The sequence below is a fragment of the Phalacrocorax aristotelis genome, chromosome 6 (genome assembly GCF_949628215.1).
Source record: "Phalacrocorax aristotelis chromosome 6, bGulAri2.1, whole genome shotgun sequence".
NCBI lineage: Eukaryota > Metazoa > Chordata > Aves > Suliformes > Phalacrocoracidae > Phalacrocorax > Phalacrocorax aristotelis.
Window position 1 is genome coordinate 23,651,628 of NC_134281.1, and position 13,275 is coordinate 23,664,902.

Genomic DNA, 13,275 nt, shown 5'->3' on the forward strand with positions numbered 1-13,275 from the left:
GGAAGATCCATAGTTCCTTGTGCTTGTTTTGAGGACTGTTCTGGTGCATGTTGGTTTTGACGTTTCAGTCAGTGTATACATGCAGGAAGAAATGGGTTGTTTTGGCCTCCATTGGTATTGAGTCATCATAGCTAGTTAAAAGATAAAGGTTAAAAAGTGCCTTTGACCAAGACTTCTATCCAGGGCAAGATGCAAAAGGTATATGTGTTGTTGCCTCTTAAAGTGTGTGTTTTGCTCCCTTGAAGCATGTGATGAAGGTAGAGGAGCAGCCTTAAATCATTAACATGCACTTGTCGTGACATTAACAGGTTTTAGTAAGTATGTGTAATGATTGGTTTTGGAGCATGATGTAATTTTAGTCCCAGTTGCACATACAAAGCCTTAAATGCAGCTGTTCTTTACTGAGTAATTTAGCTGAGAATGAAAAAGTCAAGAAACACGAATTAGGTAGAGGTAGGTTTCTCAGCATTTTAAAAGAACTGAAAGTAAGCTTTTACATGTTAGAATTTTTAAATAAGACCACTTGCTAAAACGTCACCTTCCATTTTCAATGCCACTGTGTAATCTAGTGCTTGTATAAGAAATTACATACTTGAGTTAGGTATGTTCACAGCCATCCATTGTCATCCACTCACAGTTGTCTAGTTTGGTGGAAATGATCATTTTGAGGATGTTAAAATATGGGTCTAATAATAGGTTTAAGTAGTTTTCAGGTCTTAAAAATGTCTCTTCAGTTATTCTGTTTATTGTTCTTTTGTTTCTGCTGTTAATTTTGGTGGATTTTTATACATTTATGATTTTAAATTCATTATACTGAAGCAACTATTTCTCTTAGATGCTCACCATCAGATTTGTTTCAGATTAGAACTGGAGGCAGTGAAGTGAAGGATATCAGATATTTCTATATTTTTCTAAAATTGGCTTTGGTGCTCAGGAATTTACTGCTTTACCCCAAAGCAGTAAATTCCAGAGCGACGTTGCCATTTTTACTTTTAATTGAGAAGAGATACTAAAATCAAAAACAATGAGCATTCCACACAATCTTATAAATATATTCATTTTTTCTGCTGAAATTTCACCTTCATACCAATTTTATCAATTTAGTGTGAAATATCAAATGAACAGGAGATTCTTGGGCTTAAATAATACCCTTTTTTTTTTCCCCCCTTATGCCGTGAATAGATGCTGATGGTGGAAACCATAACAGGGAATTGTAAATTCTGTGAAGTTAAAAACTTAATGCAACACTGCAAACCCCATCCATAGAGAGAGCGGGCAGCATTTTGGATAACGATTGTTTCCATGACATTGCGCATGATGGAGCATATAATTTGGGAATCTCCGCTATCCCAGTGTTTAGGAAAGAGAGCTTTCTCTGTCCTTCGCACGCAAAAACTGAATAATTGTAGTGGATGTTAATAGAATTTTAGAAAAATAGCTGGAATTGGTTCCAGCAGACCCTGAGGCAGTAGCAGCTCCCGCTGTGTCCTTGCTGGTTTACCTCGCATGGTCTCAACCACAACCAATGCTGGCTATTTAACTGCTGTGGAAAATCTCTTTCTGTTCTTTGCTATCCTTAGCTCAGTAAGGCCAGATGACCCAGCACATACAACTTTTTACAGAAATATCTGCTAGAATTTTTAAAACCTGTTCTGGGATGGCTGTAAGATTTTGGCTTTTTGTAAGACTTGGCTTTTTTGCAAGATTTGAGGGTTTGTTTGGTTTTTTTGCAAGATTGGGGGTTTTCTTAATTATTTGGCTTAATTTATTCTATGCACAAGACTGAGCATAAAAGATACTTGGGTTACTTTGGACATTCAAGGGTTTTTATGGCTTTTTGTGTGGCATTTAGTTCTCATCTGTTCAGCGATGATTCCTGCCTCCTTAAATAGTAAGATTATATTTTTAGACAGCTTCCTCCTCTTCCCTGCATCAACTTTTGCTATTAATTTCCAAATTTTTTCTCTTAAAAAACAAAAGAAAAAAAACACAAACAAAAAAGGGGGGGGGGACCAAAAGCCCCCACCTCCAAGCTCCAAGGCCACCATGCCACCCCTGCACTCCCCCCAGGGCTGACAGCCCACTTGCAGGTGCCCTGACATAGGCAGGGATGCTGCCGGAGGGGGGCTGTGGGGCGGCAGCAGGAGCCATGCAGCTGGGGGAGCAGCGCCGCTGCAGTCACAGCGTGGACACGCGTGTCTCAGCACGCCAGTGCTGCCTGCAGCAGGCGGAAAGAGAGGAGCTTAATAGCGATGCGTCTTTTTTCTTTTTGTAGGTTAATTCAGTAAGAACGGGACTGGGGAAAAAGTGCATTGTTCCAGTGTCTTGCCCCATGCCTGCTGCATTAGCTCCTGAAGCTTCACCATCCCTGCCAGTGCTTATGCCACAGCCTGCCCTCTCTGGCACAGTGCCACCTTATGTGATGCCTCTCTGTCAGTACGGAGGAGTTTTCCCTACACCCATTTACAGAGTGCAGTGGTCGGGGCCAGCTGCGCAGCCTGGGATTGTCGGAGGTCCGAGCATTGCACGGTTCTCACCTCTTGCCAAAACCTGCTTGCAGATGTACCCAGTGCCACTGCAGCGACCTGCTGCGGAGCCACCTGGCCCGCACCTGCGAATGACATAGCTCAGTTGCCTTGCCGTAGGTAACGATGGTTTCAGCGTTGTTATGTGGAGTGTTTGATCTGTAGATGCCATACGTGTTGGACAAGGTAGGGCTCCGGGTCAGGCCCGCTACCATACACAGCCATACACTGCATCCAGCAATCACTGTGAAATGGTTTCACAAGACAGTTTGTTTGTTCTGGCAATATTTGCTTATATTTCATTGCTGAAGACACTTTATTTAATTATGTTCTGATGTTTTACACTTGCAGTCCTTAAAGTCGATGTACTTGAATTGATGACTAGAAAATTGTACTAACCCCTGCAGGAGTACAGTGCCTTGAATTTCAGCTTTTCAGTTGCAGCTGGAAAGAGATGTAAAATTATTTGAAAGGTGTATTTTATTTACAATCTGCTTGTGAGTTGAAGTTCTGTTTACTTGCAAAGATATCGAAGGTTTACAGTTGACATTCTTCATCAGTTTCATTCTGCTGTAAATGCTTTTATTTTAATTCATGGGTTGAATTAGTTTCTGAAGCTTTTAAAAAAAATATTGTGAGGTGAGGTTTGTTTGAAATGCCAATCAAAAAATTGTTTGTGTTTGTACAAGGAGTAGTGAAATACACATTTTAAAACGGGAGCATTTGCAGAGTGATCCAAGTAAGTTGTATATAAGGACAGGTAATAGCTTCGAGCAATGCAATTCATTCTCTTCCCCAGTCTTTGGTAAAGTTGTTGTAGATGGCAACTTATTTCTCTATCAGGCAGGCAAATACTGTTTTCTTCTGGATCAGCAACAAATTGGATTACATTTTCTTTCCCCTACTGGGCTTTTATAGTTAAATTACAAATTCATGCATGTTTCATAAGTGAAAAAATGTAACTGAAGTCTTGATTGTAGGAGAACACATCTCCAGGTTACTGTAAGAACTGCGTAAGTACAGCATTTGTGTGGATTCTGGCTTCAGTTCACCCACCAAGATTAAGAATGGTGTTTTGCCACTGACATGCTACCAGTATTAATGCTGAAGCGGATTAAAAATGTGAAGCTATTCTTTTTCACATCTGCTACTTCCGTTTTGGAGTCTTACCATCTTTTGTTTGAAAATTTGGGGGTTTTAATATATATTTTATATTATTTTAGTTAAGTTTGCAGTCTACGTAGCATGGACACCTCTCTCCTGTTTGAAAGTTGCTTTTTCCCCATTTTACTGTGCATACAGTCTCCATCTGCACCTCTCAGTCTAAAGGCACAAGATAACCACTAAAACTGATTTGCTGATGGTAAGTCTCTTTTCACCAGAAAGCACTAAGGGAGAGCATTACAGGTGCAGGTCACAAACCATGTGGCCACATCTGAAGGCACGTTGCACTGTATCTCTACTGCGATGACATTTTATACTGTCTGCTGAAAGGCAGAGATGTCTTGTGCTGCCAAGCTGTGAATTGTATAGTTCTATTGTACTTTGAGCATTATATCTGTCTAAACTATTTTGTTTGTACCCTTTGAATATATTATTCCATCAATTCAGTTAGAATTGAATTTTATAGACAATTATGCAGAGTCTTCTGCCTCAGCAAAATACTTACTGTAGTAAGAGATTTGTGTTCTCTGTAACATGTATCTTTAATTTATTTGGGTTTTTTAGATTCATGTCTGTATGCTTCATGAGCAAACATGGAAAATATGTTCTCACACCAGTTTTCCTTCGGCTTGCACTGAATCTTACAGTTTATGTCGCTATTGCCTGTTGTATAGTCCATCCCTTGTATACTGACAAAGTCAGTGGCACTAAAAACCCCAAGAAACTGTATAGATTAAAAAGGAGGAAAATAAACATTTTGTGCTTGAAAATTGTGTGAAAAACCCAGTGTTTTTCTAAAACGTAGAATTGTGTCCATTCCCGGCTGTTTGGGGTAACTCTACATTTGTTTTCCAGACTCTTATCCCTTGACTTGTGTAGAAGGAGCAGATGTGATGCCTCCACTAAACAGTTCTCAGGTTCTGCCTGTAACTGACATGTCCCACCTTTTGGCAGCTGTAGAACTGAAACGGTACTCCAGAATTTGCATAGTGCCACTTTGCAGGTTGCGTTGCTTGAAACCGCCTGACCACTGCAGTATTTGTGACGTTACACTTCTGCAAAGCAGACCCAACTGGAACATTAAATGGGTTCCTTTAAGTAGATGGTATCTTCAGTATAGCTGGTGGTACACATGAGGATGCTAGAATTTGGTAGGTGGTGAAAGAGGCACATGGACTGACTCTCCTACATGGAAGAGTGCTAGGGAAGCCCTTTGACTAGATCCTGGCATCATTTGAATGCAAGCAAATGAAGATATGGAATTTGGCCCCTGTGCAAGCACCCTCTTGGTGGCCACTATCGTTGGTATAGGCTTCAGGAGAATTTAGGAAAGGATGTGCAGGAGGAGGTTTGATACTTCTGCTTCTGTGTTCCTGTGCATCCAACTCGTGCGGCTTTGCTGTATGTGCTAATGTACATTTGAAAGTCTGCAATCTGTGCTGCAGCTCACTGGGAGTCCTTCTCTTGCAGGCCAGCAGCTGCATTGCATGTGCCATGCACTCAGGCAGAGCCAATGATGGGCAGGGGGGACAGCCTGTGTGAGCAAAGCTTAAATGCAGTTTCCAAATTTCTAGTAGGTGTGTTCCTAACTATTGCATCTTTAGCTGGTATTGGGACCAATAATGGCTCAGAGGTTGATATCTGATATTTTGGTATTAATGATTTTATTTTCTGATAGTTGTCTTGGCTGCAATTCGTCTGACTTAACTTCAAGCTATGTTTTGTTACCCTCCATCGTGCCAATTGTGTCAAAGGATGCTTTGAGCCTCAGTGGCAATTAACATGAGATGAACTAAATGGGACAACTTCTTGAGAAAAAGTTGAACAAAGGAGTGAGAGGGACTTAAGGGGTCTGTGCTGCACTATTGGAGGTGGGGGTCTGTACCCAAAAAGACATTCCCCTGCAGATCCCAGGACTGAATTAATTTTATTCCTGACTCTGAATATTACTTTGGTGTCCAGCAAACAGGTGTCAAACCAGCTGGGTAGAATTCCTTACCTCACCAGTTGCAGGCCTGCAACCATGTCCCATAGCTCTGCCATCTCCTGATGTTCCCAGAGCGGCTCTGCAAGGATGTGTGTAAGTCAGTATGGATCCTTAGTTTGAAATATGAGGTTTAATGGGGGATTTTGCAGATCCCCCAATTCTCAATCATTTAGAAGTTACAGAAACTTAATACAAATATTCAAAGAATATTTTAAACCGCCAAGTCACGCACCCAGTAGTTCGGAAATGCCAAATTAAGTTTGACCATATGCCATTAATTTGGCTTTCCAATTGCCGTACATAAAGATGGAGTATCTAAATGCATAACCACATCTTGTTTTCCCCCTGCATCCCTGGCTTGCTTGGAGTCAGGGCTGTGCAGGGAGGAGAGCTGCTGCTGCCAGTGCTGCTTGTCTGCCACAGGGATGCAAAGTGGGGAGCAGGAGGTGTCAGGGAGACACATTTGGATGGTTTAAGGCTCTTCTGCAAATCCTGACACAGATTTTATTCAAAAAAAGATAAAATTTTCCCTTGTGGTTCCTTTGCACGTTTAGCTCTCGTCTTCGTTCTACAACTATAAAGAGGAAATATTACTTTATACCTACCTCAGAAGTACTCCTCTTTTGCTGTCTACTGCACAACTTCTTTACTTTTCTCTGAAATATTTGACATTGGCTCGTATCGAAGACATGATGAGGGATTGAATGGGCTAAATGTGGCAGTCTCTTTGCTCCTACAGAGATATTTGTGTTTGGGAATAGGGCACTCTTGTGCTAAATGGCAGTATTTCTGAAATGAACTTCTTAACCAAGTTGCAGGTTTTGCCGTTTGGTGTTTGTGGAAGGAAATCCCTAATACTTTTGAATCAGTCATTAGTTTAACTTGGCTTTGTCAATAGTTGCTCTTTCCCTTCAAGCACTTTTTTTGTTGTCCCAGTGCACTATTTTCAATTCTGAGAACATTCAGAATTTTTCCAAACAAGCCCTGTGGACTTAGTACTTGGTGGGTCCGTGTTGGTATTGTTCAGTTAGTGTATGTTTGAATAGGAGGAACATGTGTCCTCCTATGCTCTTTGGAAGTTGGCTTTGGAAAGTTGTAATCAGAAGTTTCCCTTCTTGAAATGTTTAGTCCTCTGTATTGCTTTCCCTGTCCCCCTGCTAATTAAGCAAAGGGTTCAATGATGTCTCAGGTGTTAATTAATATGGCAAAAACCTACCTAGTTTTTCTGCTTTGCTGCCAACTAGCCCCACCTGAGTTTTCAATAGTTGCTGTTGAAATTGTTGGCTTGGAGACAGAAGTCACAAATTAAATGTTCGTGACTATGCTTAATACCTTAATAAGACTTCCTTGCATTCTCTGGTTCCTCATCTGCCCTTCTCAGTCCCCAGTTTCTCGTGATGCTTGTGGGGAAAGATAGGAGTGCCGGAGAGGTGTATGGTTGCTGAATGTAGGCAAGGTGTCTCTGCAGAGTATACAAGAAGGGAGTTCATGTGGTCTCTGTTATCACAGATTAATATCTTGCTACAGTATTGAATTTATAAAACAGCAAAACCATATCGTGTGGGATTTCCTGCTAGGGTTACTTATTATTGATTGAATTCTTGAGGAGCATTTCTTTGATTTGTGGTATTGGGCTGTGGTTGGCTGGGCTGGCTGAGCTTCGGTTGAGTATTTGGGCAAGCTGTATGGTGTGCTGAAGCTTGTGGTGTTTCTTCTGAAGGAACCCAGTAAATAAAATTATTTTCCTGTCTATATACTCCTGAAATGAACTGCTGATCAGATGGGAATTGTGTTGTGACTTACACATGTTGATGACTTTTGACTGGGGCTATACTTGCTTTTTCAGGTAGGTCTGCTTATGGAGCCATCCCTGCAGATGCTGCAGGAAGGTGATATTCCAGTCTTGACCATGCTTGTTCTTTTATTAATCCAGATAAGCTCCAGAAGTGCAACACAATGAAATGGATTTTAGGAGTTGTCAGGTTACAAATTCTGCAATATGAAAGAATTTGTTGCTCAGGGTGATTTGGATGTACTGTGGTGCTGACGTTAGCTGTGTCAGTAAACAGATTACCTGCAATTGATTCATCTGAAAGTCAAGCTTGTACCAGGAGGCAGCAATTTTTGTAAATTATGAGATCCTTTCTGCCTTTTTTTTTCAGAGTGATACTTGTAGTGTACTATTAAGATTGCTGCTATATACACTTGGATCTATATTTGACTATAAAACTTCTCCTTTGAAATAACCTTCACATGAAAAGTTTAGAGGCTGCTTAATTCAAGCTTTCAGGCTTACATGCAAAGCCTCATTAAACTTTAGCTTTCGCTTGATAAGTGTGGAGAAGCTATGTGTAGAAGACGACCTACTATTTTGATGAAGTATCTGTTATAACAGTGAAATTCTTCTGACAAGTTAGTGGTTTTTCAAAGTCTGGTGAGCAAGGGAAGCCTTGGGTTAATTTCTTTTGATGTGGTGCCACTAGATGGATTCATGGTGTTTATTTAGCGTGTTGTTGCATTCGCACATTAACTAGGTACAAAAAAAAGTTAGAATTTTTTTTTTCCCTTGGAAAGTAGCAGATCCCTATACTTTGCCTTTCATTATTGAGGCACCACTGAGGGCAGCTGTGGCACCACTCAAGGAGCTTCAGGTGACAGGATGGGCATGGTGAGAACCTCCTGAGCCACTCTTCTGCAGACTTTTTTGTGCCTATCATGGAATTTTTTAGACTGGAAAAGACCTTTAAGATATCAAAACCAGTCGTAAACCTAACATTGCCAAGTCCACTACTAAACCATGTCCCTAAGCACCATGTCTACACCTCTTTTGAATACCTCCAGGGATGGTGACTCAATGACTTCACTGGGCAGCCTGTTCCAATGCTTGACCACTCTTTCAGTAAAGAAATTTTTCCTAATATCCAATCTAAACTTTCCCTGGCGCAATTTGAGGTTGTTTCCTCTCATCCTATCGCTAGTTACTTGGGAGAAGAGACCAACACCCACCTCACTAGAACCTCCTTTCAGGTAGTTGTAGAGAGTGGTGACATCTCCCCTCAGCTGCCTCTTCTCCAGACTAACCACCTCCAGCTCCCTCATCTGCTCCTCATAAGACTTGTTCTCCAGACCCTTCACCAGCTTTGTTGCCCTTCTTTGGACATGCTCCAGCACCTTGATGTCCTCCTTATACTGAGGGGCCCAAAACTGAACAAAGTATTTGAGGTGTGGCCTCACCAGTGTCAAGGGGGACAATTGCTTCCCTACTCCTGCTGGCCACACTATTCCTGATACAAGCCAGGATGCGTTCATAGTTCTTCTGAGATATATGGGACTTTGACACATTGTAAAAACCTAGAAAACTGAAGAAGAAATAACCAGCTGCCAGTCCTTCTCAAACAGGTGTTTTTTAGGTCTGACATAAAATACCCCAAAAAATTATTTACTCTTGTGTTGTTGGTTTTTTAATTACTTTGCAAATAAGGTGAAAACTTCCTCAGCATTCTGGTTTTGTTTATCAGGCTAGATAGACTATATCTAATACTGTTCTCACTATTAGTCAGCCGCTACAAGATGTGCAATCACTGCCTTTTTCCCATAGTTCTCCCCAGCAGTGAGAAAATTTTGGGTATAACCAAGTTCACTGATCTCTTCAGTGCTGTTGTCCTTTCAGTCTTTGATTGAAAGTTCAGATGGAGTTCAGAATAAGAAGTTAAGAGGCTGTGCTTGCGACATGGGCTAAGCGTCTGTGACGGTTTGCATGAAGAGCTAGGCACCTGGAGAGCATGCTCTGGTTTTGGCTTTGTGGCTGACCTGTGATGTAACCAGGAGTCAGGTCCACCGCTGTCTTAAGGCTTTTCCTCATTACCTGGAGACAGTTAACTTTGCCTTATTTTATTTTCCTGGATGAACTCTGTGCCAAATGCTGTTTATCAATAGTGAGATGTTGAGAATGGTGGTGGATTCAGGTGGATCTGTGGAACTGATGTTGATCAGAAGCTCAGGGAGGAACTACAATCTAGGCATGATTTTATATCCTTTAAAAGTGACTCTTCCTATGAGCAGGCAGACCAAGAAATACAGGAGGGAGAAAACTGGGACTGCAAAATAAAAGCAAAGCCTAACACGTGGAGACCCACCAGGAGCTATGCCAAACACAGATGATGTCTGTTTGCACAGCATGCTTTTCCCCAATGTCCCTTGCCCTTCCTGCTGTTCTAAAAGAGTCGCTGCATTTTTTTTCTGAAAGTATCTAGCATCTAGCAAACTGTATGCTATGTAAAAACTGTATACGCTTGCATATACAATAACAATGTGCGTGTTTCTGTGCTGTAGAGTGAAGAACTTTAGTGTATGTCACTGTGAGCATGTCACCACCGCACCTGATACATAGCGGTGGGGCATGTACCGTGGGATGGGGGGACATGTGATGGTACCCTGTGTTGCTGCTGCTTCAGCCTTGTGCTGTGCTCTTGACACCCTCATTGCATGTTATTCTGGTACTGTCATTTCAAGCCCTCGGCACCTCTGTACCGTTTTGTGTCCAGCCGGCCATCTCATTCTGCAGTCTGCAAAGGGTGGTGGCAACTGATGGATCCCATCCCTGCATTGTGTTCTGTTGGCATGGGGTATGGCATCCCTGCTTCCCAGGTGGGAGGAGGATCCTAGGCTTGGCACCATTTCTATTGGACAAAGGAGGCAAGCTTGGGCCATGCTGCCGAGCCTGCAGGTGCAGGAGAGCTGGTGCCCATGACTTTCCCCAGCAGCCCCACCATCCCTGCAGCAGCCACTGGCTGGCACACAGTGCCATGTCCCTATCCCCTCCTTAATCAACGTCAGAGTCCCATAAAACGAGACAAACGCTGGGCACCTCTAGCATTCTGTATTTTTGCCTCCTAGGAGACTAGCTCTTCCCTTGTGGTACTTGGGACTCTGGTCTGAGTGACTCCACAAGGTTCTTGAGTTCTGCCACCAACATAAATATGTTTATGCTTCTAAGATTTCAGTACAACATGGGTGATATATTAACAGAGGATTTCAGTTTCTGTTTCCCTGCGGTACCCGAAACATGCGCGGTGGCTGGCATGCTCTGGCAGAAGCATCTTCTGCGCTCTCCGGGTCCATGATCTCATGTGGCCCTTTTGGGTTTTGTTTCAGTTTTCCTATATGTGAAATCCATATATGGATTTTTTTTTTTAGATTCTGAAATTGAGATCATCAGCAACTGAAAGGTGGCCCCCTCAGCTACGGTGCCAAGTGCGAGGCCCTGCCATGGCTAAGGAGGAGGAAGAGGAAGATGGGAAGTGATTTATCATGTGTGAGAAATTCTGTGCTGTTCTGGTCCATTCAACGCAATTTTGTAACTTCTTTCTAATCGTTTTTTTATTTACAGTTGCAAATACAAAAATGTTATGCAAAAAAAAATAAAGGAGAATTATTTTGGGGGAAAAGGATTTTGTTTCAAATCGTTCCCTTCTGTTTTAAGCCAGGTTCCCATGAGCAGTGGCTGGAGAAGAGGGAGGAAGAGGAGGCACTCCTTCAAATACTTTGTTTCACACAGTTAATTGTAATTTAAGTAATTTTCCGAAAAATAAGCTAGGCACATGTATTCAGATTCTAGTACAAGGAAGATAAGTTCCAATTCCATTTAAATTTCACACAGTTCTTTTGTGAAGATAATATTCTATTTTAAATCCACTTAAATCAAGTAAAGAAACCTACAGAGACTTCACTGGAGAGTAAGTTTGTACTTATCACTTCCCTTTTTACCTTTTTTTTTTTTTCTTATAAACCAGCCGTGTTTTCTTGCCAGAGTTAAAAACAATTTTCAAGTCACTTCTAATTTTAAATGTAAGGCTAGAATCCTTCTACAGACAAGTCAGTAATTGGAGCAATTTTTAAAAGACTTTAAAGTGCCTTCAAGAAGCTAAAATTATGTAGTGGGAGATTTCTTCTTTTTGATTCCCTGACGATGGGTTTCAGCTGTTTCCTGGGTTGAGGTGATGTATAAAGTAGTTTGTAGCAATAATCTCATGAGTAATCATTTATTATAAAGGACTACTCAACTTTTTTTTAGAAAGATGGGTTTTAGCACTGTTCCTAAGGAGTGGGAAAGACTGCTGCTCTTGCTGTTACATTTGGCCCCCCAACTCTTCTGACCCTCTGCTGCTATGCATCCAAGGACCTCAGTTGCTTCCCCCTTAGACTGTTTGAGACCACGATGTTCTGACCTTTTCACTCTCTTGTTTTTCATACCAGAGAAACAGGAATTTCTATTTGCCCATAAGGCTTTTAGTACCATCCTTTCTCATAGCTGGAGCCTGGTGTATTGTTTCATTGTTACCTGCCATGTCTGTCTCTTCCAAATCTCAGTTCTAAATAATAAATCTTATTTTGATGCCGTTGTTCCCTATTTCCTTTCCACCTCAGCTTCTCTTGCCCATCAGCAAGAGTGATGAGAGTGCAGGTGGATTTAGATATATTGCTGAAGCTGAAGAGCCCTAAAGCAAAGAACTATTCAAATGCTTTGTAAATTCAGAGTTTTGAAGCAGAAAACTATATCTCTGTGTTAACTTAGTGCTTCTCTGGGGTGCCTCTTGTCTTATACCCATCTAAGGAAATGGGACTGATCTCCCATATGAGAGCAGGGGCTAGATAAGTGGTACAGCTTGTTGCTAAATTGTTGCTTGTCTTGGGCTTTTTTGCTTGTAAGAGGGACCAGATCTGTTTCCCTTTCTAATGGGTGGGAGATGGGGGGTCCAACTACACCTTTCATTTTCTTTTTTGCTTGCTGTCATCTTTCCCATGGCTGTGAATACACCTCCCTCGCCCACTGGTCCCCCACACTGCCACCAGCAGGCTGGATGCAGGGGACAAGGGTGTCACTTTCCTGACATGCTTTTCCAGGGATGAGCTGCTATTCCAGTGATCATGACAACAAAACACTGTGCCTTCAGCTGATATTTTTATTCCCTAAAAGTTTACACGGCTGCTTTCTCCAGGGAAATTCTGTGCTGGGTCTCCTGAGATCTGGGTCATCTTCAGCGTGGGCAGTCTTGATCAGTTTTTCTGATGCCTGAGCCTCTTCGCTCCGCAGGCCCTTGGGCTCCTCCTCCATGTCCCCAGCTATGGCTGCAGGAAGCCAATAGGCATATGTCTCTAGATAAGCAGTCTGAAAATAATCTATTAATATTCAGATTAAATATAAGGATTGGTATCAGGATGAAAGATCAGGAGTGGAAATTGTGGCAAACCCTGGATGGTGGTTGCTCCCCACCTCTGCCAGGTTTGCCTGGCTTTAGATAACCTCTTTCTGCAAAAGGCTGCTCTGTTTTGGGGTGTAGCCCACACATCTGCTGCCTGCATTGCAGATTGAAATAAAAGCCCTAAGAGGTGCTAAGGGTCCTTGAGTTCCTCCAGTTTGAACCACTGACTGGGATCCTCTGCAGAGGAAGAGCTGGGCTTTGGTGCTTTTCCTCCCTACCTGCTGTCTCCAGTTTCTCTCTTCCTTGCAGAGCAAAACCAAATGTTCTCCTCTCAATGTGATGCCAAGCTAAAGTTATGGTTTAAATTTTAATCAGAAGTATTTTCTGCTGGCCATAA

At 42.0% G+C, this 13,275-nt stretch overlaps 1 protein-coding gene across 14 annotated transcripts in view; it reads left to right on the top strand.

Annotated features, from left to right (window-relative positions):
- WNK2 (WNK lysine deficient protein kinase 2) overlaps nucleotides 1-12,077 on the top strand; it is a 123,229-nt gene extending 111,152 nt beyond the window's left edge. For 11 of the 14 annotated variants that reach the window (XM_075096647.1, XM_075096653.1, XM_075096651.1 and 8 more), the window contains one exon: nucleotides 10,873-12,077. In XM_075096647.1, coding sequence (XP_074952748.1) covers nucleotides 10,873-10,980 — 108 coding nt within the window. In that variant the 3' untranslated portion in view covers nucleotides 10,981-12,077. The remainder of the gene's footprint in view (nucleotides 1-10,872) is intronic. The other 3 variants (XM_075096654.1, XM_075096660.1, XM_075096656.1) reach the window with 1 other exon arrangement.
- The last annotated feature ends 1,198 nt before the right edge of the window (nucleotides 12,078-13,275 follow it).